This window comes from Leopardus geoffroyi, chromosome A3 (genome assembly GCF_018350155.1).
Source record: "Leopardus geoffroyi isolate Oge1 chromosome A3, O.geoffroyi_Oge1_pat1.0, whole genome shotgun sequence".
NCBI classification, from domain to species: domain Eukaryota; kingdom Metazoa; phylum Chordata; class Mammalia; order Carnivora; family Felidae; genus Leopardus; species Leopardus geoffroyi.
In genome coordinates this window covers 206,788-232,613 of record NC_059336.1, presented here as the reverse complement: position 1 = coordinate 232,613, position 25,826 = coordinate 206,788, and the positions used below count along the sequence as shown (strand labels likewise).

At 60.2% G+C, this 25,826-nt stretch overlaps 3 protein-coding genes and 1 long non-coding RNA gene across 13 annotated transcripts; 2 read left to right on the top strand and 2 right to left on the bottom strand.

Annotated features, from left to right (window-relative positions):
• Window positions 1-329: 329 nt before the first annotated feature.
• Window positions 330-6,485, bottom strand: RGS19 (regulator of G protein signaling 19). 3 transcript variants are annotated; one of them, XM_045443854.1, is made up of 6 exons: window positions 6,359-6,485; window positions 3,260-3,359; window positions 2,970-3,091; window positions 1,542-1,616; window positions 1,224-1,458; window positions 330-1,127 (listed from the first exon to the last, which is right to left on the bottom strand). In XM_045443854.1, exons 2-6 carry the CDS (start codon window positions 3,287-3,289, stop codon window positions 936-938), a joined length of 654 nt encoding a protein of 217 aa, XP_045299810.1. In that variant the 5' UTR covers window positions 3,290-3,359; window positions 6,359-6,485; the 3' UTR covers window positions 330-935. The 3 variants fall into 3 exon arrangements, with proteins under 3 accessions (XP_045299810.1, XP_045299811.1, XP_045299809.1); XM_045443855.1 differs by lacking the exon at window positions 6,359-6,485 and adding an exon at window positions 5,772-5,885; XM_045443853.1 differs by lacking the exons at window positions 1,542-1,616; window positions 6,359-6,485 and adding an exon at window positions 5,741-5,838.
• OPRL1 (opioid related nociceptin receptor 1) lies at window positions 5,877-25,040 on the top strand. 8 transcript variants are annotated; one of them, XM_045443842.1, is made up of 6 exons: window positions 5,887-5,976; window positions 7,323-7,510; window positions 16,719-16,785; window positions 18,039-18,335; window positions 23,322-23,677; window positions 23,774-25,040. In XM_045443842.1, the coding sequence occupies exons 2-6, from the start codon at window positions 7,393-7,395 to the stop codon at window positions 24,295-24,297; spliced, it is 1,362 nt and encodes a 453-aa protein (XP_045299798.1). In that variant the 5' UTR covers window positions 5,887-5,976; window positions 7,323-7,392; the 3' UTR covers window positions 24,298-25,040. The 8 variants fall into 8 exon arrangements, with proteins under 8 accessions (XP_045299801.1, XP_045299798.1, XP_045299800.1 ...); XM_045443844.1 differs by lacking the exons at window positions 5,887-5,976; window positions 7,323-7,510 and adding exons at window positions 14,990-15,308; window positions 16,369-16,452; XM_045443845.1 differs by lacking the exon at window positions 7,323-7,510 and having other exon boundaries at window positions 5,877-5,976.
• LKAAEAR1 (LKAAEAR motif containing 1) lies at window positions 10,130-12,171 on the bottom strand. Its single transcript, XM_045443856.1, has 5 exons — window positions 11,948-12,171; window positions 11,209-11,313; window positions 10,637-11,038; window positions 10,327-10,449; window positions 10,130-10,228 (listed from the first exon to the last, which is right to left on the bottom strand). The coding sequence occupies exons 3-5, from the start codon at window positions 11,024-11,026 to the stop codon at window positions 10,169-10,171; spliced, it is 573 nt and encodes a 190-aa protein (XP_045299812.1). The 5' UTR covers window positions 11,027-11,038; window positions 11,209-11,313; window positions 11,948-12,171; the 3' UTR covers window positions 10,130-10,168.
• LOC123579832 lies at window positions 10,224-12,579 on the top strand. The gene is made up of 2 exons (XR_006702974.1): window positions 10,224-10,426; window positions 12,374-12,579. It is a non-coding gene; the product is annotated as an uncharacterized LOC123579832 (long non-coding RNA).
• Window positions 25,041-25,826: the final 786 nt, after the last annotated feature.

The following is a 25,826-nucleotide window of genomic DNA, read 5'->3' as shown; positions in this document are numbered from 1 at the left end:
GATCGTCTGCTCCAATCCGATGGAGCGGATTGGGTGGACTCCGGGCCAGAGTCTGTTTCCTGGATCTGCTGCAGGTTTGAAATGTTCTGCCTCCCAGAAATGTAGGGAACAGGTTGGCAAGCACGTGCCTTGCCCAACCCTAGCTTTGGTGAGACACTGTGGGGGTCGCCCTTGCCAGGGGGCATGGCACCCTCCCAAGGGCAAGGCTGAGCACAGCTGCCCCCCGGGGCCAGGTGTCCTTGGAGCCCGCTGCTCCCTGCTCTAGGTTTGGGACAATTCCTTCTCTAATCTCCCACCCCCAAATGTGGAAAGAAAGGAGAGACTTTTGTTTTAAAAATATCTTCAATAAAAGATCCTATTTTGGATGGAGAAGGAACGGAGATAAATATGAAAACATCTTTTTCATTTTTTTGATAAAATACAGTAAGGACATGTTTCCAGGTTTAAAATTAATGAAAATATAAAAAAGAAACTGGCTCCTGTTGCCTCGAGCCTAGTTCTGAGGTTCTGGGTCTGATCCGGGCGCAGACAGCTTGAATTAGAGGGTCTGTCTCCTCCTGTCACAACTAGACACACAGAGGCTCTACTGCCCACCAAAGGCATTTCTCAAGGTCCCTGGCTGCTTGGGGAGGAGGCCTAAGTGAGGCCGGTGGGTCCACCAGACCCCGTGGGAGGTCTCCCTCTCCCCCACGCAGGAGCCCAGCGGGGAGCTTTTTGGGGAGAGACTGCCTGGTGTCAAGAGGCCCTCACGCCTCCCCTCAGCAGGACCTCCGGGTCCCAGGTCCCCGGGGTAGAGAGGGGCTCCTGTCTGGGACTGCCCTCGGGGGTGCTGGGCCCCGCTGGTGTGCGGGACATCCGCGGACGCACACTGGTGCCGGTAACCGAGTCTGTGCCCACCACAGGGGTCCCACGTCTGTGCCGCTGCGGTGGGCAGCCTAGGCCTCGTTGGAGGACTGGGAGCTTCCCTGGAACAGCAGGGCACGGTAGGTGGGGGAGCTGAGGAAGCGCGGGTAGGAGTCCCGGTGCATGAGGGTGTAGATCTGCAGCTGCGCATCGTCGAACGTGTGCGCCGAAGGCTCCTGCATCTTCTTGTTAATGCCTTCCCGCACTCGGGAGTCCAGGCTCACCTGTGGGACAGGATGCCACCGTCAGGGGCTCAGGAGGCGCCCCCCCCACCCCCGCCCCCGCCCCCGCCCCCAGCCCTGGTCCACAAGGCGGTGCACCTCCTTGGGGGACAGGATGGACACGTAGTCCTCATAGATGAGCCTGGCTTTCTCGTCCACCACGTGCTGGTTGGCCTCGGCCTTGAGCTCCTCGCAGGCCAGCCAGAAGAGCATGTTCTCCTCGCTGTACTCGGTGCGCAGGAACTCCCGGAACACGCTTCGGCCCGCCGGGCTGTGCATCAGCTTGTCGAACGACTGCGCCCAGCTCCGCACCTCCTCCGGGCTTGGCGTGGCGCTGTGGGCATTCCCCGCCAGGCCAGGTCAGGCGCGCGCCCCCGCCCCCCGGACACGCGCGCGCGCACGGCTGGCCACACCTACCACGCCTCGCAGCTGGGGAGGGGCTGCAGCTTGTTCTCCCGGGAGGCCCGCCACGCTCGCCGCCGCTCTTCGTTCCTAACCGCAGAGGGAAAGGTGGCGCTGGCCTCCTTGGCACACGTGGTCTTGGCGCGCGCGCGCGCGCGCGCGCGCACACACACACACACACACAGATGTGTTCCACACGAACGTGTGGCCTGGGGGCTCTCGGCCCGGGTGTAAACCCCCTGCAGGTAGGCAGCCCTGGAGTCTGCTCCCTTCACACCCTCCAGGGAAGGAGTGTCTGCACGGGCTGCCCTTCGCCCCTCCCTCCGGTCTCTCCCCTGGGGCCAAGGCAGTGTCACCGGTGCTGGGGAGACCTTTACCGTCTTGTAGCCTTTGGGACTTCACAGATTCCTGGTGTGCCCCTCCCTTCCTGGCCCGACCTCAGCCCCGACTCCTTTCTCCCAGAGGCCCCAGCTGATGCAGTAGGAAAGCCCCAGCCTGCGAGTGTGACTGCAGATTCTCCCCAGGGAGCCTTCTCCCCTCCCTTGGCTCCTCACTGCGTCAGTGCTGGCTCCCATAGCCATGCCTCCAGCCAGATCTCTGTAGGGCCAGTGAAATGTCTAACGGACATCTCAAACCCAAACATCCAGACAGACCTGCCCTCTTCCCTTCCCCTGCCTGCTAGACCCCAAACTCTCCCTTGACCCCCGCAGCCCAATTCTCAGTGCGTCCTAATTCTTCATGGCCTCCCACCTCTGCCCTCAGGCCGCCCCTCTCCCGCCTCGGGCCGGAATTGCTCACTGGTCAGCAGATCCCCCCCTTTGGGTCCACGGCGCTGGCCACTCAACAGCCACGAGCTGGAAGCCTGAATAGGACCAGGCCTCTGCAAGGTGTGAAAACTCCCACGAGCTTCTCTACACTAGCGAAGCCCGTTAGCACGGGGAGGCCCCACAGCTGCCCTCTGGCATGGCCGCTCTGGAAGCCTGTCCCTGTCATCCCTGGGCCGGGTCTCTGCCCAGTGTCCCCCCCGCCTAACAGTCTGTAGGACCTGCTTCTGTCTTGTTCTTCTGTAAGTGCCCAGGGCCAGCTTAGGCTGGATCACAGCGGCCTCAATAAGCATGTGCTGAGTAAGCGGACAAATGAGTGCACACACATGTGGGTCGGCCAGGTGCTTGCACATGGACACACCCTCAGGCACACACCAGGCACGAAAGTCACACGTACAGAGGGGTTGGGGCATCGGTGACGGGTCACCAGGGCCCAACAACCCCTATAGAGAGCTGTGGGCAGCAGAGGCGTCCTGCCTTCAGGTGACCCCTCAGAACCCATCCGAGGGTCCAGCGGCAGGACCCCGGGCCTTATGTCTGCTCAGCCCACCTTCCTTGCTCAGTCCCCTCCTGTATTACTCCCCCTGCCCCCCCCCCCCCCGCCCCCATCCCCACGTACCAGGAACAGCCGCAACAGCAACACCAGCACAAGCAGCAGGGGTTGCGGCTGGGGGCAGCCGGGGGGGCCGCGTCATGACTGGACATCGAGGGGGGCTGGTCTGCCTCCTCTGGCCCTATGTGCTGGTGAGATGGGGGCTTCCTCAGCTCCAGGCCAGAACCCAGGGCCCCGCACACACCTCCTCCCTGACTCCCCTCGGTGGTCGCCCTCCCGGCCTCCCAGGTGTTCAAGGGTCTCCCCCGCCCCCGATCCCACAAAGGGGGGCAGAGACAGGGGTGTAGGTGGTGCACCTGCTTCTCAGTCTCATGCGGGGTGGGCATGGGTGGGTGGTGGAGGCTGCCCCGGCTCCGTGGTGCTGGCTCCGGGACCCTCTCACCACAGCCTGAGAGTCTGAGAAGAGAGGTGGAGGTTCTCCCTGAGAACCTGTCCCCTAGAAGGGGTCCTGAGAGTCTCTCCCTCCTTCCAGGAGTCCTGGGGGGAGCAGCCGCCCGCTTTAGACCACTCTGTTCAGGCTCCTACCTCTGCCCCCAGCCTACAGCAGGGCTGTGAGAAGGGGCAGGGGCAGTGAGGGGGGGCCCCAGACGAGATCTCCACAGAAGGTTCCGGGACACCCCCATTTGCTCTGTCCCTGGGAAGCCGGAAGTCTGGGTTCCTCTTTCTTGGTTTCCGGCTCCTGGCCCCTCCCAAGGGGCTGGGGGCCCCCAAGAGTCTGGGGCTGTCAGGTTAACGCAGAAGGGTAGCGGTCAGACATTCAGACCCCCTTCCTCAGCTCCCTCTGTTCTGGGTTTTCTGCAGGAGGATTGCTCCCCACTAGGAGTCCAGATTTGCCAGGTGGCCCCGGGGGGGTTCCGACATGTCTGCAGCTGACTAGGCCTCCAGCGTGAAGGATCTGACTGGGGCAGGATTTTCTGAGGGTGTGGGAATGCAGCGGGGCATGGGTGAGGAGGGCCTGGGGGCCTGTGGCTCCTTGGTCCTGGGCGCTGCCCCTGGCACCCCAACCCTAGCTGGCACCTTACCACACCCAGGGTCTCCCGGCCTCCCTTCCCCGTCCCCTGCCAGGCTGCCGAGGCCAACCGGGCCTGGTGTGCCGGTGGGGGAGGGGAGCGGGGGGGGGGGGACAGCAATGGGCTGGGCTGTCAGAGATGCAGGGTCCCTGGAGGGGGTGAGGGCCAGCCTCCATGTCAGCGTCCACACCCGTGTTTCATGGGGGAGGCGCGCAGGGGGCACTGGGCACCAAAGCCTCAAGTCAGGGTTAGGAGTCTGATCCCCCCCACCCCCACCCCAGGGGAGGCCAACCATAGATCCCAGCATCAGTGCCCTTGGGGAGCAGTCTTAAATGCCTTTCCACCACTGCATTTGCCTGTGTCCTTCTTGGCCTAGGAGAGGACCCCCAGGGCCTGGGGTGCTCCCCGGCACAGCTGCCAAGGGCCCTCTTGAGCCGTCCGGTCCCACCCCCACACCCCCATCTTGGTGGCCAGGAGCCTCGTGACTTGCTTTCACTTTATTTTCTCATTTAACTACCATCCTCCCTGCTGCCCCCCTCCCTCAGCTTGTGGTCTTTTTATCCTTGTTTGGCCCATCTTGGGGTCTCCCAGGGTAGGGGGAGGCGGACGCTCTAGGGTAGGCATCACAGCACAATCAGGTCAGGCAGCTCTGGGAGCAGAGATGCTAGGACCGCATGTGAGCGGCCATCTGAGGCGACAGTGCCCGAGGTAGGCACTACTTAGGGCCCCCTTTCCTCCCGGGTGCGGGGATGCCGAGGCCCTGCCCTGACCCAGAACTAGGGTAAAGTCTAGGGTCCCACAGACTCCCAGCGAGCAGATGGGGAAGCAGCAGCCCCACAGCTTGCCTTTCCCTCAGGGGTCAAGCTTCTAGGGAAGGGAAGGGAAGAAGGGAAGGGAAGGGAAGGGAAGGGGTGTGGCAACTTCTGAGGTCTGGTAGCCAGGCAGAAAACTGCTCTTCCTCCTCTGCGCCCCCACCCACCGTGAGTGGGGGCAGGGCTCTGTCCCCACTCCACTCCCTAGCACCCGAAGGCTTGGCTCTGAATTGGAGGAGGGGCCCTGTCCGAGGGTGCAGGCCCACGTGCTAGGGGCTCTGAGGCTGGAGGCTGACTTTGGGGTCAATGTCTTCTCTCCTAGCTGCAGGCCTGGGCCTGGCTCCCTGCACCTTCCTGAGGCTGACTGGGGCCACCTGTTTCCGTCCCCCCCCCCCCCCCACTCCGCTCCCCCCGAGGTCACATAAGGCCTGAACTAGGGTCCCTGCCCCTCCCTCATCCTGGCATTTTGCTGGCACTTCCCAGCCCCTTAGGCTCTGGCCCCCAAGTCTGGGATGGGAGGGGCTGGACAGGCAGCAAGCCTGGCCTCTGGGGACAGAGAGGCTCCCTTGGGAGCGGCTGCTACTCTGCTCCACAGAAGGAAAAAGAACGTCCCCGAGCCCGCCCAGTCCAAAAAAAGAATAAGAAAATGTGACAATCCCAGAAAAAAAATGCCATAACCTTTGGGAGGAGGGTGGACAAAGGGGCTCCATTCCCTGCTTCTGATGGTACTCAGTACCTTTCCTAGGCTACCCGTTCAGCTGGTGGGGGAGCCCCTGCCTGGCTCCTCCAAGGCTGGCCAGGTCTTCCTAAGCCTGATGACCCTTGCCCCCACTGCAGAGGTGGGGGCGACCCATTTCTCTCTCTCTCTTCCTCTCTCTGCTGGCAAGGTCTGGCCTGGTAGAGCTTGTCTCGTTCAGGGGCCCCTTCCTCCAGCCTCTGACGCCCCCACCCCTACCTCAAGGAACTCGCCATGGCGCCCCACTCACCATCGACCCAAAGGCGAGGTGGGGGCGGGAGAGGCCAGGTTCCCTCTGGGCCCCACCCTGGCTGCCGAAGGGGCGTGCACTGCAGCAGCCGGGACTCAAGTCAGACGGCAGGAGGTACTCCTGCGGCGTTCTGGAGGGAGGCCGGCGCCGGGAGCCCCAGATCAGCTGGGGCCGGGGGCGCAGTGCCTCCCCTGCGCCTCGCAGGGTGAGTGGCTGCCAGATCCAAGGGGGCAGGGGTGGGGACGGACAGGGTGTCCCGCCTCGGCCCCTCCCCAACAGGCTGGGCGGGGGGCGGGAGACGCGGAAACCTGGGTTCTTCCGGCCCCCCCCCCTTTTGAGCAATCACTTCCCCAGGCTTTGAGCTGCAGAAAAAGGGGAACCGGTTTGCAGCGCCCCCTCCCCCACGCGCGGGGAACTGGCTCCCGTCCCGCCGCGGCCCAGGATCCACGTGGACCCCGCGGCTGGAGTCCGTGGGGGTGCGGATCGGGGTGCCGGGTCCTGAGGCTCCCGCCCGGGACGGCCCCCGGGCCCCAGGTCGGGAGGGGCAGGGCCGCCGTCCTCGGCGCCGCGCGCGCGCGCGCACTCACCGGCCGCGCTCCCGAGCCGCTCGCGCCGCCGCCGCCGGCCCGCGCGCCCCGAGGTCCGGCCCGATAGTCGGGGAGGGGGCGCAGGGTGCAGTGCGCAGGCGCCTCGGCTGCACTTCCCCAAAGCGCGGGGCCGGGACTTCCTCGCGCGGGGAGGCGCCCGGCCCGCCCTGCCAGGCGCGCCCCGCCCCGCGCTCGGCTGGCCTTGCTCCCCACCCGCCCCCTCCCCACGTCCCGTTAGATTCGGCGGGGCACCTAGGTGCCCACCGTCGCTTCGGGTGGCCCGTGGAGACGAGGTGCTAATGACGGGGCCTCTGGACGCAGGGCGGCCTGAAATGGCACTGCAGTAGATGGGGGTGTGGTCGTGTGCTCCACTCTGTTCAGGGGGGCCGGTCCAGCTTTGCCATTCTTGTGGGTGCCCCTGAGACTCTGGTCCAGTGCCTGGGCACAAGAGCCCTTAAGAGCCTGCGGTCCTCTATGCTCCTTGCCAGGATGGAAAGGACTGTATAGTGGTTCCTCCAGGCCCAGGCCTAGCCTCCCTGCGACTATGTGCTGTCGCCTGTAAAGTGGGGTTAAGAGCTCACTGGCACAGGGTTCCAGGGGGCTTCCCAAGAAAGGGGGCGTCCTGTGCCCGGGTGCTGGTGGATACTGGCGGTATGGGTTCCTACATCTGGAGTCACCAAATGTTCCTGTCTGTGGGGCCTGAGTCTTTTCCAACCCCTCCAGTTGCCCTGAGATGTCCTCAAGCTTAAAGCCACACCCTCCCTTTTGCAACGAATGCCCTGTCCCTTCTCTTTGGCTGACTGTCCTGATATTTTTTGCTCTGTTACAGCTGTCAGTTAAATTTCTTATCCTGGCATGCGTTGGGCCAGTGCCAGAGCAGCCCTGACGCTGCTCTGGAAATGGGCTGCAGAGTGTCTGCGTCCCCCTGGCCTTGGACCATGTGCATCTCCTGTCCCCAGTGCAGGGACTCAGCTTGGTCAGTTCCTGATGCCTGGGTCCCGCTCACAAAATGCCTTCCAATTGCACAAGCCGGTATGCACACGCTTTTCAGAACTCTTCTTCAAGATGTAAAGGGAAGTGGAGATTTTGTACGTGCTCTTCATTCGGCGATCATCTGGGTGCTCCCTGTGCGCCAGGCAGTGGCACCTAACAGTACGTCAGATAGGCCAGCCCTGGAGCAGACAAGAAACAGACTGGCAGACTGGGTGAGAGGTGAGGAGGGCTAAGGAGAGCCATACAGCCAAGGAGGGGGGTGTCCTTCAGCAAAGGACGGTGTTGGCAGGACAGCAGTGCGGGGGCCTGGGAGAGTGGGGGCCGCGCTGGAGGAGAGGGTGGCACAAGGTCAGGGAGGCGAGAGGGGCCCTGGGGGCTGGGGTGCCTCTTGACGCTGTGTGCCCAGAGGCCTCGGCTGGCATGGCCACAGAGCTATCTGGCTGACGGGCTGGCCAGGGGAGGCCAGAGGCCAGAAGCTTCTTATTTAACCTAGGTAACAGTCCTGAGAGGTAGGTCCTACAAGGACAGGTCAGCACCTGGTCAGTGTCACACAGCTACACGGATCCCACTGTGCTTGGTGTGGAGTCTCCACCCACCTCCTGAGAGATGTGTGGGGCAGCTGACCAAGTGTGGGGTCACACGCTTCTCCCTGCACTCATGCCACTCTACACCGTCTCTGCCCTCCCAGCCCTCCATACACTGTACCTCCTCTGGCCACTTGGCTGTGCACCCTGTTCCCCTTGCCCTGGCCTTTCTGGGTCTCCTGCACCTCCTCCGGTGAGCCTGTCTCAACAGAGAGTGCCCCATATTCCATGGGAGGGATCCAGATGGGCTGGGAAGGAACTGGTTCAAAGCCATGCAGCAGATAATGGTGGATATGGGACTTGAACCCAGCACTCGCTGTCCAGAGCATGAGCAGCATCCCAGCTCCAGGACCAACCTGATCCCTTACGGTCCCCAGGACATTGAGTCCTGGCCCACATGCTGCACTCTCCCATAGCAGAAGCCTCTTCCGGGCCCGGCAGAAATGTCCTCAGCCACTTTCCCTGGATTCCTCTGCAGAGCTAGGGCCCCTTCCCTGGTGCAGCGATCCCCCCCCCCGGCCCTGTGCCAGCTCGATGCAGAGCTACCTGTGAGGCCACCCTCTTGCTGGTCTTCTCAGGGCTTTGTGTGTCTGTCTTGTGCCTCTGTCCTCTTGTGTTTGCCTGATGCAGAGTGACCATACCCTTATGGGACACTCACTGTGTTCACTCACAGCCCGGGTGAGACCCTCCAGATCTCTATTTTAAAGATAAAGAAATGGAGACTCAGACAAGTGACAAAATGAAATACGTGTTTACCTAGCAGAGGAAATCATCCTAGGTGATCAGCACATCCCCAAGGGACAGGATGCTTGGGTCCATATCACAAGGGGGCTTGGCCAGGGGAGTCAGGGCTGGCTATCAGCCTCCTCGTTCGTGTCCGGGTGTAAGTAAGTGGCCACCACTCCTGGACAGAGATGTCTGTCCTCAGCCCAAGCCACCTTCTCTTCCCCTGTTTCTCCTTCCCCCTCTCTGCCTAAAAGATCAGCCCCCACCCACAGCTGCCACACACAGCCCTCCCCTCCCTCCCAGAGCTGCCACAGAAGCCAGCTTCCACACACAGTTCTGGGCTTGGATCAAGGCCAGGGCAGCAACAGCCCAGAATGGGTGAAGGGTCAGGTGCAGGGGGAGAAGGGCTTGCTGAGGGCTCAGAGGGCCCACATCCCCACGAGGCTAGGTCCCCGTCCTGAGCCGGGTCAGGGAGGGGCACTCACCACCACTGAGCAGGAGTCTTTGCTGGACCCTGCTCTGACCTCTGTGGGTAAAGCATGACCCCCCCCCCCCCCCCCGCATCAGTTCTTTGCTGTGGGCCCGCTCAACGGGAGGCCCACTCAGACATGACCTGTCTGAGTTCTTTCAGCCCCCACCTCTGGAGCCAGCTAGGGACCAGGAGGGAAGAAAAGGGAAAGGTGGCCAAGTTCCAGGCTCTACAAAGAGCTTGTGTCTGGGAGAAGAGTCAGCTCTCTAAGGGGAGACGTATCCAGAAACCTGGGAGACTCTTCAGAGTCCAGAGGGTTTGCAGGAAGTGGGTTTGTCAGAATGGGACCCGGGGGGGGGGGGGGGGTCCTTCCCGTATGCGCGCGCGCGTGTGTGTGTGTGTGTGTGCGCGCGCGCGTGTGCGCGCGGCGTAAGGGGGATCCGGCAGAACTGAAGAGGTCATTCAGGATGGTAAGGTGCTTTTCTGTGGGGTAGTGCAGGCCTCCCTGAGGGGGTCTCCCCTTCCCCAGTCTCCGTCCTCTGGAGGACCTCCTGGGCACGGCTGCTTCCAAAGACCACCTTTGGCTTGTGCAGTCACTCTCCCTGCCCAGAAGGCCACCCTCCTCTCTGATCCCTGATGGAATGACCCCCAACCCAGGGTCCCACTTGGGCCCCACTTTCTCCCTGAGGTTGCTCTTCTTCTGGAGGTGTGACCGTTGCCCATCAGATCCTTACTCCTGTCCCCTCAGACTGGGGGCTCTCACAGACTTGCAGGGCACCAGGTTGCCGGATGGGGACAGCTCCAGGGCTTGAGGGATCCTCAGCGTCCTCTGCTGATCTGACGCCTGCCCACTTGCACACTTCTACTTTGTTGGAGGGGCCCCACTCTGTGTCTCCCGATGTCTGTGACATCGGACGCAGAGAAGGCGGCATCCATACCCGCCCCCCCGCTCCCTCCCCGGGGAACCTGGAGAGAGGGGTCTTAATGACTAGGCGGCGCTTGAACCGTGAGAACTTTATGTGGAAGGGTGGGGCCGCGTCAACGTGGGAAGACGCTGCCGTCAACTTTCTCCTCCAGGATGGTCTCCACGCGCCTCCTCTGTGGGCGAGAGCGGCTGGGGCCAGGTGTGCGGGGACGCGGGCCGGGACTCACCCCCCCCCCCCCCGCGCTCCACCCCCTCCCGGGCTTGTGGGCACCTCTTGACGATCCAGGGGGTCCGGGATCCGCGTGGGCTTCAGCTGCGGCGGTAGGAACAGCTCCAGCCGGATGGCGGCGCGCGCGGACTTCTGCTGCCTGGTGAGGAGCGAGATCTCCTCCGCCTGCGGGTCGTGGGGCGGGGGTTCGGGTCTCCAAGCCTCCGCGATGTTTTGCCCGAGCTCCGCCCGCCGCCTCCTGCAGGGCGCCCCCCACCCCCACCCCTTTCCTCGGGGCACCCGGGCTGGTGTCCCCTCCCCGCCCCGCAACCCTCTCGCCTGCGCGCCCCTTCCTTCCGGCCCCGAGCCTCACCCGCATGCGGATGTAGCGCAGCCGCAAGGCGCGGATTCGTCCCCGGGCCTCGGCTGCCTTGAGGACGCCGAGGAGCCGGTCCTGGCGCACGCCGGGCGGCTCCGGTGACTGCGTCCACGCACGCGGGTCGGGCATACGGCTCCCCAGCTCCACTGACTCGCGCGGGAAGATAGAGGCGGCCGCGCCCACGTCCTCAAGCTGGTCACCGAAGAGCAGGTGGCGGTGACGCTGCGCGGGGCTCATGGCCGCCAGCCCCTCCAGCGTCAGGGCCCACCCTGGCTTGGGGGGTTGCGCCGCGGGCGCCCCCCGGGCGCGTTCCTCAAGGGACCCCTTTCCGGTTCGCTCCCGCGGGCCCCGGAGCCCGGCCTCCTTCTCTGCTGGCGACTGCATGCTCGGCCCGCTCTACCGAGGGAAGAGTGAGTCCCACTGGCACCGGCCCGGCTCCCCCGCCCCCCCCCCCCCCCCCTCGTGCGCTCCCAGCTCTGGCCCTTCTAGATTCCCCGCAGCTGGCCTTAGGTCCTGCCTCTGCAGACTCAGCACCTTTGCGCGGGCCTAACACCCGTCCTCCTTACCCCTGCTGTCAACCAGACATTTCTGATCCGCCGAGTTTCAGGAAATTCCCTTCCTGCCCACCGGCTGGTTCTCTGTCCACTGAGAAAATGCGGAGACCTGGGGCCCTACCCAGGGTAGAGAACATGTTAAGCTTGGCAGGCCCTCCCCCACAATTCTGGGACCCTCAGTCCCTCAGTGTGCCCCAGTCCCCCATGTCTGTGGTTGGCGGTCAGTCAGCAAACCCCCAGTCTCCCCCCGCCCCCGCACTGCAACCCCGGGAGCCGGGGGGCGGGTTGCTCTACTCGGCCTTAGTGTTAGGGGCTGGAGATGAGAGTAGGCGGGCTTCCGTTTTGCCCTGGGCAGAGGACTCATGTCCTTCTGGGAGGTGTGTGTCTGTGGGAGGCCGAAAGCAACTTGGACAGTTGCTGCCCTGGACGTGTTTGGGGGGAACCCGGTCTTCCTAGCCTGTCCCCTGCTGGGTCTGGATGACAGCAGAGCCCGCGGAGGTGATAGGGCGGGGAGGGCCCACGAGAGAGGAGACGGGAACGCCCAGGGCGCCTGGTTCAGCCCTGCAGGACTCCTTCCTTCCGAGCCCACAGCACCTCAGGCCCCGGACCCTGGGCCAGGTTCTGGCCCACTGTGGGCCGCAGGCAGAGCCACACAACATGGCATTTGCCGGAAGCCATCACCCTCCCCCAACTCATTCTTGCTACATTGGTCGAGGGGCCGGCTCTTGTCCCCCATCGGTACACCCCATACTTTCCGCCTTCCGGGGTCTGAGCCTCCAACTGAGCCCTGACTCTCCTGGACTTGTTGACGCGGTTGCCTGGCAACCGGGAGGCCCGCCCTCCCCCTGCACGGCGGGGGCGGGCCTGCCCCTGGGGAGGGAGGGGCACCGGCAGAGTCAGGATCCAGGTGCTTGGAGGGCGCCCACCTCCGACGGGCGAAATCCCTGCAGCAGACCCGAGGAGGCGACCGCCAGTTTTTCCAGCCCGGGTGCCCTTTCTTTCCTTTCTGGGAGCCCCAAACGTACTCTTCTGGGAGCTGTGGTCCCAGCTTCCCGGCTGGAGAAGTCTTTGGGGACTGGCTTTGGGGGCAGAGGGCGTAGCAATGAGACCTTCCTGTCTGATACGCGTTCTCCGCTGCTGGACCCAAAAGGGCTCTCACCGCCACTGTCGTTCACAGGGAAGGGAAACCGGGGCAGAGCTCAGGAGGACACCTACCCTCTTCCAGGGCAAGTTTGGAGTCTCAGGGGTCCCGCAAGACCGGAGCCAGGTTCTCCCAAACTCTTAAATTTCTGGGTCCTGGGTCCTCTATTTCTGTAATGTATTTGTTAGTGTCATCATATTTCATAACTAACTCACTTCTCAGTTTATTAATTCTATAACTCATGCATGCACTCATCAGTTTATTCTAGAATTCATTAATTCAGGGGCCCCTGGGTGGCTCAGTGGGTTAAGCATCTGACTTCACTCACAGTTGGTGAGTTTGAGCCCTGCATGGGGCTCTCTGCTGTCAGCACAGAGCCCACTTCGGATCCTCAATCCCTGCTCGCTCTCTCTCTCAAAAAATAAATAAAAACATTAAAAAAAAAAACAAACACCAACCCTTTAGAACTCATTAATTCATGTGCTGGTGCTACATTAGGCCAAAATTGTTGCATTAAGTCCACAATTCGTTATGGTGCATGCACAACTCTCCCCTTCATTCACGGTCGTGTGCCAAGGACGATGATGCCTTTTTGGGGGTTCAGGACCTGGAGCCCTGAGGTGGGAACTGTCCTGGGGATGGGGTCTCAGCTGAGACCTGGCCTTTGTGCAGGAGGGTGTTGACGGTTCACCTTGTTTTTGGGAGCTTCCTCTGGCTTCCTGGTGAAAGGGTAAACTATGACTTTGTGCCCCTGTACATCAGAGCCTGCACCAGCCCCAAGCTCCATGGAATGACTGTCCATCCTTCTGGCCCCCAAGGCTTTGCACAAGCTGTTCCTGGGGTGCTGCCCCTTCCCGCCCAGCACGTGCCTTTGGGGTGTGGTCTGGGCCTTGAGATTCAGCACCAGCCTTGGGGCTTGTTGAAGACACAGGCCTCTGGGATCCAGAAGCAGCAACCGCTTAGGGAGTCTGACGTAGCAGGCCACTTCCTCCAGGCAGTCCTCCCGGATATCCACAGCCAGGCAGGGGCTGCCTCAGGTTCAACTCTGTGCTCCCACCCTGGTGAGTGCTGTGAGAGGGGATCTTGGCCCTCCTCTCAGCTTCCCAGGTCTGGGCCAGGAGCATTCGCAGAAGGGGAGTTACTTGCTGGCTTCTGGCAGTGGAGGGGGGTTTATAGGGCCAGTGGGAGCTGCTCTCCTGCAAGAAGGGACTTGTAACTTTCCCTCTGTTTTTTGTAGGACTGAAAACCTTTGATACCCCTCCTCCCTAATCCTTGGAGGGCTTGGTGCCTACACAGCTCATATTCCTGAAAGCAGCTTCTTCGGGCTCCTCCTCTGCACGCCCTGCAGTTTCCTGGGGAGGGGGGCGGGGAGGGGGGTGGGGCGGGGATCCCCAAGTGTCTAGGGCCCAGTAGCTGTGCGAGGCCACCAGGTAGGTGTCTCCCACCTATTTCTGTGCCCAGGACTCGTATGTTTTTCAAGGGCTGATGGGAATGCTGGGATCTAAAAGCATTTTGACTGCTGCCAAAGCCTGAGAATAAAACTCCAAAAAAAATTAAGACGCTTGTGAAGTGACTACAAAATTTAACATTATGTTGAAAATGTACAGGTCAATTCTTTTGTTGCCATATATAAATATTATAAAGTCAAAATCACACAAAGTAATTTATTATGATGAAACTCACAACCGAAAAAATCCTTCCATTTTGGTTTTTTCTTAGGGGCACCTGGGTGGCTCAGTAGGTTAAGCATCTGACTCTTGATCTTGGCTCAGGTCATGATCTCACAGTTTGAGGGTTCGAGTCCCACACTATCAGGGTGGAGCCTGCTTGGGATCCTCTCTCTCTCTCTCTCTCTCTCTCTCTCTCTCTCTGTCCCTCCCCTGCTTGTGCTCGTGTGCACATGCACGTTCTTTCTCTTTTAGAAAAATGGATGAATAAACTAAAAAAAAAAAATATCCTTGGAGGCGTCTGGGTGGCTCACTGGGTGGCTCAGTCTAAGCATCAGACTCTTGATTTCGGGTCAGGTCATGATCTCTGGGTTTGTGGGATTGAGCCCCGCGACGGGCTCCCCACTGAGCGTGGAACCTGTTTGAGATTCTCCTTCTCTCTCTGCTCCTTGCCTGCTTGGGTGTGCACTTTCTCAAAATAAATAAATAAATAAGCTTGAAAGAAAGCGTCCTTTCACTTTTAATTTAATTTTTTTTTAGGATTTATTTATTTTTGAGAGAGTATAAATGGGGAAGGGGCAGAAAGGGGCAGAAGATCTGAGGCAGGCTCTGTGCTGACAGCAGTGAGCCCTGCATGGGGCCTGAACTCACAAACCTTGAGACCTGATCTGAGCCAAAGTCTGATGCTCAACCAACTGAGCCACCCAGGAACCTGGGTCTTTAACTTAAGAAAAAAAAAAAAAATTTTTTTAACGTTTGTTCAGTTTTGAGAACAGACAGAGACAGTGCATGAGCAGGGAAGGGGCAGAGAGAGAGACACAGAATCCGAAGCGGGCTCCAGGCTCTGAGCTGTCAGCACAGAGCTCCACGCGGGGCTCGAACTCACCAACCGTGAGATTGTGACCTGAGCCAAAGTCGGACGCTCAACTGCTCCACCGACTGAGCCCCCCAGGTGCCCCGAGGGTCTTTCGCTTTTTAACAGCACAAATGACCTGGGGACTGAATTCCCCGAGGGTAGCTGTTCCCTGTTAGGCTCTGGTGACTTTGCTTGGATTCCTGTGCCGCGCCCAGGGGTAGCAAAGCACCCAGAGATGGACGGAAGCGGACGGCGAGCCTGCCCGAGGCCACGAGTAGCGGTGTTTCCGGGCTGTGACTCACTGGACAAGAGTGAGGCGCATTCGCCCCACTTTGTGGGTGGAAATCTCTCTGGGACCAAGTCCTGCCACAAATTCCCATGACTCCTGAGTGCAGCCCAGGCAGCTACAACCATGATTTGTGGACATGCGTTCTGTGCCGTCATTCACGTCAGCCGCGTGCCTTGGGCTGTCCCTGGTGCCCCTGTGTGTTTCGTTTTGCCTGCGTATGATGTGAGTTTGAGTTGTCCTGCTTTGATACCAATGCTGTCTCACATAACGTGTCCCCTGCTGTCCCATGTGTGACACATGTGTTCTGTGTCTTACCCTGGCTGTGCAGGGGCTATTTCCTCGCTGCTGCCAGCTCCCTCTGTGGGAGCCCTTTAGGGTCCAAGGCTGGGCCGCTGTCACACCCAGGGAGTATAGTCAGCATTCCGGCCTGACCCCCCACGGGCCAGGTGACCAAGCCTGGCCTTCGGCTGAGACTATCCGTGTGAGGGGCCAGGTATCCGCTTCCAGCCGTCCTTAGCACTGGGTGCATAGGGTGCACGCTCACGGGATACCTTTCCAGCCCAGCCTCATGGCCCTTCCTTCCCCTAGTCTGTGCCGGAGCTGGGAGGCAGCTGGAGGCCATTACGAAACGGGCTCTGTGGGCCGGTGAGCAGGCAGGTGGGCGCAGGCAGCGGGGGCAGGAGGGGCTGGGATCGGCTGCTCAGACCTCGGTCAGCCCGGCTGGGGGAGGCTGCAGGGGGGAGGCTGCAGGAGGCCGCGCCTGGCCTCCTTGGGTTCCTGCCCCTGCTGGGCTCCCGAGGTCAGCAGGATCATACTTCAAGCTTCACCCGGAGAGTGTGGTGCTCGTGTGTGGCCCCTGGGTGTCTGAAGGCCTTGGCCTGTGTGTCCGCCTGTTCTGTCCCGTCTACTCATGTGCCTTGAGTGCACGCTGGCGTGGGTTCATGTGTGTGTGGTCCGTGTGTTTGTGCCTGCGGGTGTCTGTGCATTTCGGAGCATGAGCTTGTGTTTGTGTGTTCACTCGTGTGCCTGTTTGGGCATCTTTGTGTGTGTGCGTGCAGGCACGTGAGCCTGTGTCCTGAGTGTCCCTGTGGGTGTGCCCCGTGTCTCCACACGTGTCCCTGAGTCAGCCGCAGTGAAGATGCAGAGATAAGCCCTGGGGGACAGCTTAGGATGCTGAGTCCTGGGGCATCTGCCTGCCCTGTCCTCTCTGATTTGCCAGGTATCCTAGCGACGCTGCTGCCAGTCGCCTAGCAACCAGGTCCCCATCCTTGGAGACGGATGCTCCAAGCAGGGTCTGGGCTATGCGAGGAGAGCCTGTGCAGGAAGAATGACCCCATGATTGCAAGGCTGGTAGCTGATCGGAGAGATCTCCCACACGGCACGTGACCCCAGGGCTGGGAAGGAGGCAGCCCCACCGGAGCCCTTTGGCTGCGTCCGTGTGGGGGCCCAGGCTGTGACGGAATGATGCTCAGATGTTGCCCTGGGACCCAGCTGTGGCGAGACGCCCTTGGGGTGTCTCAAAGCTGCAGGTGGATCTGGGTTTGAACCCTGTCTCTGCTACTTTGACAGGTGACTTCACACCTCTGAGGCTTAATGCTCCCGTCTGCACGAGGGTGATGCTGATGACAATGAGCCGGTATGATGGGGACGGATGAGCTCGCGTTCATGATGGACGTGCGGGGCACACAGCAGGGACACAGGGTGCACAGTAGAGTCTAGGCGTCTTGTCTCCAAGGCTCTGATCCGCTTGGGGCTGGCTGGGCGGGGGCACCGTGTATCCACCTACCTACCTATTGGCCTGCTGTGCCTCAGTTCCCCTGGAGCCCAGCTGAGGGTGCTGTTCTGGGCACAGAGTGCAGACGGAGGCTGGTCTGAGCCTGTCCGAGGCAGTGTCTCTGTGTGTTAGACAAGCCCCCATGTCTGTGTCCCAGTCTGTGTGTGCACCTACCTGTGTCTCCATCCCGTGTGTCCGCTCTGTCTCTGTCCCGTGTCTCTGTGTCTGTCCCCCGTGCCCGTCCCCGAGTCCCCGTGCGTCCTTGTGTGTATGTCTGTGCCCCGGCTCAGTTCCTGTGTCCGTGTGTCGGAGCCCGTCTGTCATTCATCTCTAAGTGTGTGCCCTGGTCCTTTGGTCTCTCCCCATCCAGTGTGGGGCCTGGTGACCCCCGCCTTCCCTGCGGCCCCCTCCTCCACCCCGCGTGGCCCCTCCCCCTCAGGAGCAGCAGTCTCCTCCCCACCCCCCAGCTCCGCGCTAGGCTGCTGCGTCTGGTCTGGCAGCTACAGGGAAGGAGCAGCCGCCTGCCGCAGCCCTGTCCAGATCCGGCGCTGAGGGCCGTGGGATCCCAGCCCTGCTCTGCCAGCGCTGACGGTTAGCGTCCCCACGGTCTTGGCTCCCACGGAGGTTGCTAAGGTAAGGCCTAAGCTGCTGGGGGCCGGGTGCGGACAGACTGCAGCTCTCAGGCAGGACTGGGGAGGGGTGGGAGGGAGCTGAGTGCTCGATCAGCCTCGGTCCTGTGCTGCAGGTGTTTCTGGGTATGTCTCTGACCCTCTTGTGCCTGTGCGTGCACGAGGTCAGCTTCGGACACCTCTGTGTGTGATGTGTGCACACGGGTGGCCGTGTGTCCATGCGTCCCTGTGGGTGGACACGCGTCCCGGAGTGTGGGAGTCTACAAGTCTGACGAGACTTACACGCCTCTCTGCGTGTTCCTATCTGTGCATACGTGTCTGCTTGTCTCCGTTGCTTCTGTGTGTGGATGTATGCCTCTGCGTCTGTGGCTGCCTGTGTGTATGTGGGGGGGGTCCACGTGCCTGCGGGGCCCCACGCACTGTGCTCAGAGGCCTCCGTTGGGTGGGTGTTGGGTGCTGTGGTCATGTGTCCCTGTCCTCTCCTAGGTGCCAGGTGGCTTTGCACGCAGGGAGGTGGCATGGAGTCCCTCTTCCCTGCCCCATTTTGGGAGGTCCTCTACGGCAGCCACCTGCAGGGCAACCTGTCCCTCCTGAGCCCCAACCACAGCCTGCTGCCCCCCAACCTGCTGCTCAATGCCAGCCACGGCGCCTTCCTGCCCCTTGGGCTCAAGGTCACCATCGTAGGGCTTTACCTGGCTGTCTGCATTGGGGGACTGCTGGGAAATTGCCTCGTCATGTATGTCATCCTAAGGTAGGCTGGGGACCTGCCAAGGTTCCCTACTGGTGAGTCCCGCATTGCTGCAGAGGGGAAACTGAGGCAGGGGGCTGTTTTGGGTGGGCCTGGCAGGTGGGGGGGTTCCCACTTCTCCCATTCCATTTCTGGTCATCCTGTCAGGCAGGGTCAGGGTCAGGGTCAGTCCCGAGGTCCTGGATGCTCCGAGTCCTCAGGGTTGGGGCACCTGACCAGCGGGGAGAGGGAGAGGAAAGGATCAGCCCTGCTCACCCCCGTCCTGATGGGGGCAGAGGGTGCATCCGTGCCCCAGACGGACTGTCGCTCTGACTCCTGGCAGATCACACTCCCTGACCTGAGCCGCGGGCCAGCTTCCTGGCTGAGCCGCGGCATGAGGCTCTCCTGGACCTCACCGTGCCCCTAAGAGGCAGCTCTCGCCAGCCGGTTCCGGGGCCCGTGCCGGGGCAGGTGCCGAAGCCCTTGCCTTCAGCTCCAGCCTCGTGTTCGCTGCTGCCGTCTGGGCTGACTCCGGCATGTTTGTGCTCAGAATGGGAAAGCCCCTGTGGCCAAGAGGGGTGGCCGGGAGTGGGGTCGGGGTCCGTCGTAGGGGAACAGTGTGGGGACGGTGTGGGGGGACAGCGTGAGGACGTGCGCACGTGTGTGTGTTCACGGGTGTTCACATGCCCAAGAGTGTACAGGCATGCGCGCACACAAAAGGTGAATGCGCACGTGCAGGAGTGCACACAAGTGTGAGCCACACACATACATGCGTGCCTGTGTACATGTATGTGTGGGAGTGGGTGCGCACGAGTCAGTGTGCTGTATGTGTGTGTGCACGCGTGTGTGGTTTAAAGCGGGGTAGGCATGCACAGCGTATACGTACGAGTGTGTGTGTGCACATACGAAAGCATGAGTGTGTGTACGTGCACGGTTAGGGTTGTCCGTGCACGTGAACAGGTCCATGTATGTGAGCGTGTGCACGTGTCAACACTGGCATGTGCACGTATGCGAGTGTGCGCACGTACGTGTGCGAGGTGCATGGTGCACGTGCTCACACAGGGGCCAGGAGGAGCAGCTGGCTGTGCCCGGTGCGGGACCCCGCTCACTGGACTCACACACGTGCCCCTCCGTGGCTGGAGGGTGGGTTGTGGGTGACAAGCGCAGCAACCTGGGGTGGTCTTTTTTTTCTTAAGTCTTATTTATTTTGAGAGAGAGAGAGAGAGAGAGAGAGAGAGACAGACAGACAGAGAGGAAGAGAGAATCCCAAGCAGGCCCTGGGCTATCAGCGCAGAGCCCAACCCAGGGCTCGAACTCATGAACTGTGCGATCACGACCTGAGCTGAAGTTGGAGGCTTAACCGACTGGGCCACCCGGGCGCCCCGGGGTGGTCTTGTTCACTCTTGCCGTCGTCACTTCTCTGTGTGTCTCCTCCGCACTGTGGCATCAGGACTCTCAGAGCCACATCCTGATTAGAGCAGGCAGGGAAGGTTGTCTTGTCCACAGCAGTCCCCAGAGACACTGGTGTGTGGGGCCTGGTCCGAGGATTAGCACAGTGTATTCTGAGCCTGTGGACTGGGGTGGACTGCCTCTGGAGTCCCGGGCCCCAGCTCCAAGTCCTGCTCTTTAAAAAAAATTTTTTTTAACGTGTATTCATCTTTGAGAGACAGAGAGAGACAGAGCGTGAGAGGGGGAGGGGCAGAGAGAGAGGGAGACACAGAATCGGAAGCAGGCTCCGGGCTGTCGGCACAGAGCCCGACGCGGGGCTCGAACTCACGAACCTCGAGATTATGACCTGAGCCGAAATCCGACACTCAACCAGCTGAGCCACCCAGGCGCCCCAAATCCTGCTTTTTTTACCGATACTTTATTTTTAGAGCAGTTTTAGATTCACAGCAAGATTGACAGGAAGGTACAGTGATTGCCCATATGCCTCTGCCCCCCAACACGCATGGTCTCCCCCGTTACCAACATCTCCACTAGAATAGTACACTTTTTTTTTTTTTTTTTAATTTTTTTTTTTTTCAACGTTTATTTATTTTTGGGACAGAGAGAGACAGAGCATGAACGGGGGAGGGGCAGAGAGAGAGGGAGACACAGAATCGGAAACAGGCTCCAGGCTCTGAGCCATCAGCCCAGAGCCCGACGCGGGGCTCGAACTCACGGGCCGCGAGATCGTGACCTGGCTGAAGTCGGACGCTTAACCGACTGCGCCACCCAGGCGCCCCTAGAATAGTACACTTTATAACGAGTTACAACTCAGTTTTACAATTGAACCTCCGTTAACACATCATAATCACCCAAAGCCCATAGTTTACATGCTGGTCACTCTTAGTGTTGTACATCCTGTGGCTTTTGACGTGTATCTACCATCACAATATTACACAGAACAGTTTCACTGCCCGAAAAATCTTCTGAGCTCTGCCTGTTCATCCCTCCACACCCCACAACCCCTGGAAGCCACTGACATTTTTATTGTCTCCTTAGTTTTGCCTTTTCTAGAGTGTTGTGTAGCTGGGGTCATACAGCGCGTAGCCTTCTCATGCTGGCTTCTTTCACTGCGGAAAATGCACTTAAGTTCTTCCAGCTCTTTTCATGTCTTCTTATCACTGAGCCATATTCCATTTTCTGGATGGACCACAGTTTCCGAATCCGTCACCTGCTGAAGGGCATCTTGGTCACTTCCAAGTTTTGGCAATTGTGAATAAAACTGCTATGAACATCTGTGTGCAGGTTTTTATGCAGATACAAGTTTTCAACAACTTTGGGTAAATATCAAGGCGTGTGATTGCTGGACCGTATGGTAAGAGTGTGTTCAGTTTTGTAAGAGACCAACGAACTGTCTCCCAAAGTGGCTGCACCGTTTGGCATGCCCGCCGGCAACGAATGAGAGCTCCCGCCGCCCCACACCCTCACCGGCGTGTGGTGTCGGTGTTCTGGAAATGGCTCGTTCTAAGAGGTGTGTAGCGGTATCTCGTTGCTGTTTTCACTGGTGAGGTGTCTGTTAAAGTCTTTGTTTTCTTATTGTCGAGTTTTAAGCCTTCTTGTGTATTCTGGACAGCAGCCTGCATCAAATGCATCCTTGGCAAATCTTTCCTCCTGTCTGTGGCTCGTCTTCTAGTTCTCTTGATCCTCTCTGCTTTTTTGCCAGCTCTTTTCAAGGCCACTTAGATCCTCTGAGCCTAAGGGTCCTCTTGCATAGAGTGGGGATCAAAATAGCATTTTTGAAATTAAAAAATATTTTAATGTTTATTTATTTTTGAGGGAGAGAGAATGTCAGAGCATGAGCAGGGGAGGGGCAGAGAGAGAGGGAGACACAGAATCCGAAGCGGGCTCCACGCTTGAGCTGCCAGCACAGAGCCCGACGTGGGGCTCGAACCCACACACCGCGAGTTCATGACCTGAGCCGAAGTCGGACGCTCAACCGACTGAGCCACCCAGGCGCCCCTAGTCATTTTTTTTTTTTTTTTTTTGAGAGACAGAGACAGAGCGTGAGTGAGAGAAGGGCAGAGAGAGAGGGAGACACAGAATCCGAAGCAGGCTCCAGGCTCTGAGATGTCAGCACAGAGCCTGACGCGGGGCTCGAACTCACGGGCCGTGAGATCACGACCTGAGCTGAAGTCGGACGCTTAACTGACTGAGTCGCCCAGGCGCCCCGCATCTTTGAAATTTAAATGAGATAAAATCCATGTGAGAGCTTGGCTCAGGTGTCTGCCACTGTGGTCACTGTTGCTGTTATTTGGTCATAATTAAGGTCTATTTGTGCTTCTTTCTAATCCTTCTCTGAGAGGCAGAACTGACCCCCAGATTCCCTTATGGCAGCTTAGTTTACAGGGAACACTGGTGTTCCTGGTGACGGCAACATCTCTGGTGTTGTGCGACCACCACCACCACCACAATCACCACCACCTTCATTACCACCACTGCCACAACAATCACCACCGTCACCACCGTCACCAGCATTCTCTCCACCACCATCCCCACCACAATCACCACCTCCATTGCCACCATCATAACTATTGATTCATTCAACAAGCATTTATTTGCTATTTATTATTTTTTGATAGTTTTTAAAGTTGATTGATCTATTCTGAAAGAGACACAGACAGTGCGAGTAGGGGAGGGGCAGAGAGAGAGGAGAGAGTCTCAAGCAGTCTCTGCACGGCCAGCGCAGGCTTGATGCGGGGCTTGAACCCGTGAAGCCATGAGATCATGACCTGAGCCCAAACCAGGAGTTGGATGCTTAACCAACTGAGCCACCCAGGCACCCCTATTTATTATTTTTTAAAATATATATTTACTTTTGAGGCACAGAGAGAGAGAGAGAGGGAGGGAGAGAGAACGAGTGGGGGAGGGGCAGAGAGAGGGGGACAGAGGGTCCCAAACAGGCTCTGCGCTGACAGCCTGATGTGGGGCTCAGACTCATGAACCACGAGATCGTGACCTGAGCCAGTCGGGCACTTAAGTGACTGAGCCACCTAGGTGCCCCGCTCGACAGGTGTTTATTCCGTAACTATGAGGTCCCCAGACCTGTCCCTTGGATACAGCCAGGTCTTGTTAGCACACCTCCCATTTCTGGTGCCGTTTCCTGTCTCTATGGCCGGACCACAGCACGGACCGGAAGGCCTCGGATGTGCTTTTACGGCCTCTGGAGCCCTCAGGAACCTCTGGTGTGTCTGGGGCCAACGTCGTAGTCCGTGGACCGTCTTCAGGAAGACTTGGAAGGCAGGGAGGGGGACTGGTCCTTTTTCTGAAGGTTCCTGTCCCCTTGCTCCCACGTGGAGTCACAGGGGTGCTCTGCTGCCTGACATCCCAGCCTTCCCAAAGCGGGCCGGTTTGGGGGTTCGGAAGCCTTCTGTGTGTGCCAGAAGCACAGTTTTGTGCCCCGAGTCCCTCGTGCCGGGCCCGGGGGCCCGCCTTCCCACAGGGCTCTCGGGGCGGGTGCTCCTGGTGGTGGCAACAAGAAAGGCCCCCGGGCCTCCGCCGCCGGGTCCGGCCAGAGGGACTGGGCCAGGTCTTCCTTCCCCCTGTGCTCTCCGCAGGCACACCAAGATGAAGACGGCCACCAACATTTACATCTTTAACCTGGCTCTGGCGGACACTTTGGTGCTGCTGACGCTGCCCTTCCAGGGCACAGATGTCCTCCTGGGCTTCTGGCCGTTCGGAAATGCCCTGTGCAAGACAGTCATTGCCATCGACTATTACAACATGTTTACCAGCACCTTCACGCTGACCGCCATGAGCGTGGACCGCTATGTAGCCATCTGCCACCCCATCCGCGCTCTCGATGTCCGGACGTCCAGCAAGGCCCAGGCCGTCAACGTGGCCATCTGGGCTCTGGCGTCTGTCGTGGGTGTTCCTGTCGCCATCATGGGCTCGGCGCAGGTCGAGGACGAAGGTCGGTGGGTGGCCCCCCTCCCCCGTGCTGTCGTCCTCTGGCCCCAGAGGGCCCCGTGCCGGCTCGCTCACCCTGACCCTGTGTTTCTCCCTGCAGAGATTGAGTGTCTCGTGGAGATCCCCGCCCCACAGGACTACTGGGGCCCCGTGTTTGCCATCGGCATCTTCCTCTTCTCCTTCATCCTCCCCGTGCTCATCATCTCCGTCTGCTACAGCCTCATGATCCGGCGGCTGCGTGGCGTCCGCCTGCTGTCCGGCTCCCGGGAGAAGGACCGGAACTTGAGGCGCATCACGCGGCTGGTGCTGGTGGTGGTGGCGGTGTTCGTGGGCTGCTGGACGCCCGTCCAGGTCTTCGTGCTGGTCCAAGGGCTGGGCGTTCAGCCGGGCAGTGAGACCGCAGTGGCCGTTCTGCGTTTCTGCACGGCCCTTGGCTACGTCAACAGCTGCCTCAACCCCATCCTCTACGCTTTCTTGGACGAGAACTTCAAGGCCTGCTTCCGAAAGTTCTGCTGTGCTCCTGCCCTGCGCCGGGAGATGCAGGTGTCTGACCGTGTGCGCAGCATTGCCAAGGATGTGGCCCTCGCCTGCAAGACCTCCGAGACAGTACCGCGGCCCGCATGACTAGGCGTGGACCTGCCCATGGTGCCTGTCAGCCCACAGAGCCCGTCCACACCCAACACGGAGCTCACCCAGGTCACTGCTCTCTAGGCTGACGGCAACCTGAGCCCTGGGCGTCGCCGGACTCACAGACTTCACCGTGGCTTCAGAGGGCCCGGTGACATCATGGGACAGGTCAGACTACAGCTGCCCTCCTGGTTCAGGGTGGAGAGGGGACGCGAGGACCCACCGGTGAGCGTGCGTGACCAGAGCGCACGCCAACTCTCCTATGCGCCTCGGGACCCTTCTGGCCTCTGCCCCGCCGCACCCTGTGCGCTCTTGGCGTGCACACACCCGGAGGCGTAACAGCAGCGTGCCCACCCCGTGCCCCCGTGCGGCGTGCCGTCTGCGTGGAGCCCTGCCGCGTCTCCTTGGGCCTGGAACTGACTGGAGGGCTGGCAAGGTGTCCGCGGGCAGCGGGGCTTGGAGCCGCTGGCACGGACTTGCCTGTGCCTCAGCTGCTCCCCTTCTCGTCCCCCACCTGCCTCTCAGAGGCTTTTCCCTCCAGAAGCGCCAAGAACTGTCAGCCTCAGATGTGCTGCCCGCGCGTGCGGAGGCGGCTCAGAAGGCCTGTGGGCTGCTTGATCACCTCAGGCCGCTGTTGCTTTTTTAAAATGTCTTCTTTAAAAATTGCGTTTCTCTTTTTAGAGAGAGAGAGAGAGAGAGAGGACGCAAGGCGGGGAGAGGGGCAGAGGGGGAGAAAGAGAATCCCAAGCAGGCTCAGTGCAGAGCCCGACGTGGGGCTCAATCCCACGACCCCCGGACCATGACCCGAGCTGAAATCAAGAGTCAGATGCTCAACGAACTGAACCACCCAGGTGCCCCCACTCGTGCGTTCCTGGTCTTGGCTGCTTGGTGCTGGGGAGGGCTCTGCTATGCTCCGTCTGGGGGTCCACGTGCCCTCCCCGGCTCTCTTGAAATCAGAGGTCAGCAGCTATGCAGCTGGCGGGACCCTGCGCCGTGTTTGGATCCTGGTGGCCTTGGAAGAGGAGTGTGGCAGTGGGGAGGGGGTCTTCTTTGCCCCCCCCCCCCCGCCAAGTGAGTGATTCCTGCTTCATTTACAAGCCTCCCAGTGTCTGTGGGGCAGGTCTGAGCTTCCTGCTGCCGGGACTTACCCTACCTGGGGCCACATCGGGATGGCTTCGCATGCAGAGCTGGTGTAAGGGGTGGGGCTCGACAGGGCCTGCTTGAGCCAAGTGTGAGGACTGTCCAGCTGTGGAAACACTGGAGGGGAGGGTGTCTCCCTGCTGTCGTCACCAGAGAAGCACCCTCCCTGGTCTGCAGATGTAACTGTGGTTGGGTGACTTTGCAAACACTCTTCCTGCAGAGAAACTGTTGAATACTCCCAGCGCTGGACAGACTATTCTGCCTCCACCTGTGAGCTGAGCTGCAGACCTCAGCCAGGTGACCTTAAGCACCTGCAAAGAACATGAAGCACTGACTTTGGGCCGACTCCTCCTGCTTCAGGGAGCCCTGGCCCTGTGGGGTTGCTC

Bases quoted from the DNA above. Each gene is read 5' to 3' on its own strand.
- RGS19 (XM_045443853.1), bottom strand. The intron at 3,092-3,259 runs GTGCACCACCTA...CCATCTCACCAG, and splicing joins CGCATGAGACTGAGAAGCAG to CACATAGGGCCAGAGGAGGC. The intron at 1,128-1,223 runs GTGCACCGCCTT...CCTGTCCCACAG, and splicing joins CCATCCTGTCCCCCAAGGAG to GTGAGCCTGGACTCCCGAGT.
- OPRL1 (XM_045443842.1), top strand. From the start codon at position 7,393: ATGCACACGCTTTTCAGAACTCTTCTTCAAGATGTAAAGGGAAGTGGA. The intron at 7,511-16,718 runs GTACGTCAGATA...CTACTTTGACAG, and splicing joins CCAGGCAGTGGCACCTAACA to GTGACTTCACACCTCTGAGG. The intron at 18,336-23,321 runs GTGAGTCCCGCA...TGCTCTCCGCAG, and splicing joins CCTGCCAAGGTTCCCTACTG to GCACACCAAGATGAAGACGG.
- LKAAEAR1 (XM_045443856.1), bottom strand. From the start codon at position 11,026: ATGCAGTCGCCAGCAGAGAAGGAGGCCGGGCTCCGGGGCCCGCGGGAG. The intron at 10,450-10,636 runs GTGAGGCTCGGG...CACGACCCGCAG, and splicing joins TGCGCTACATCCGCATGCGG to GCGGAGGAGATCTCGCTCCT. The intron at 10,229-10,326 runs GTGCCCACAAGC...TCTCGCCCACAG, and splicing joins ACCCCCTGGATCGTCAAGAG to AGGAGGCGCGTGGAGACCAT.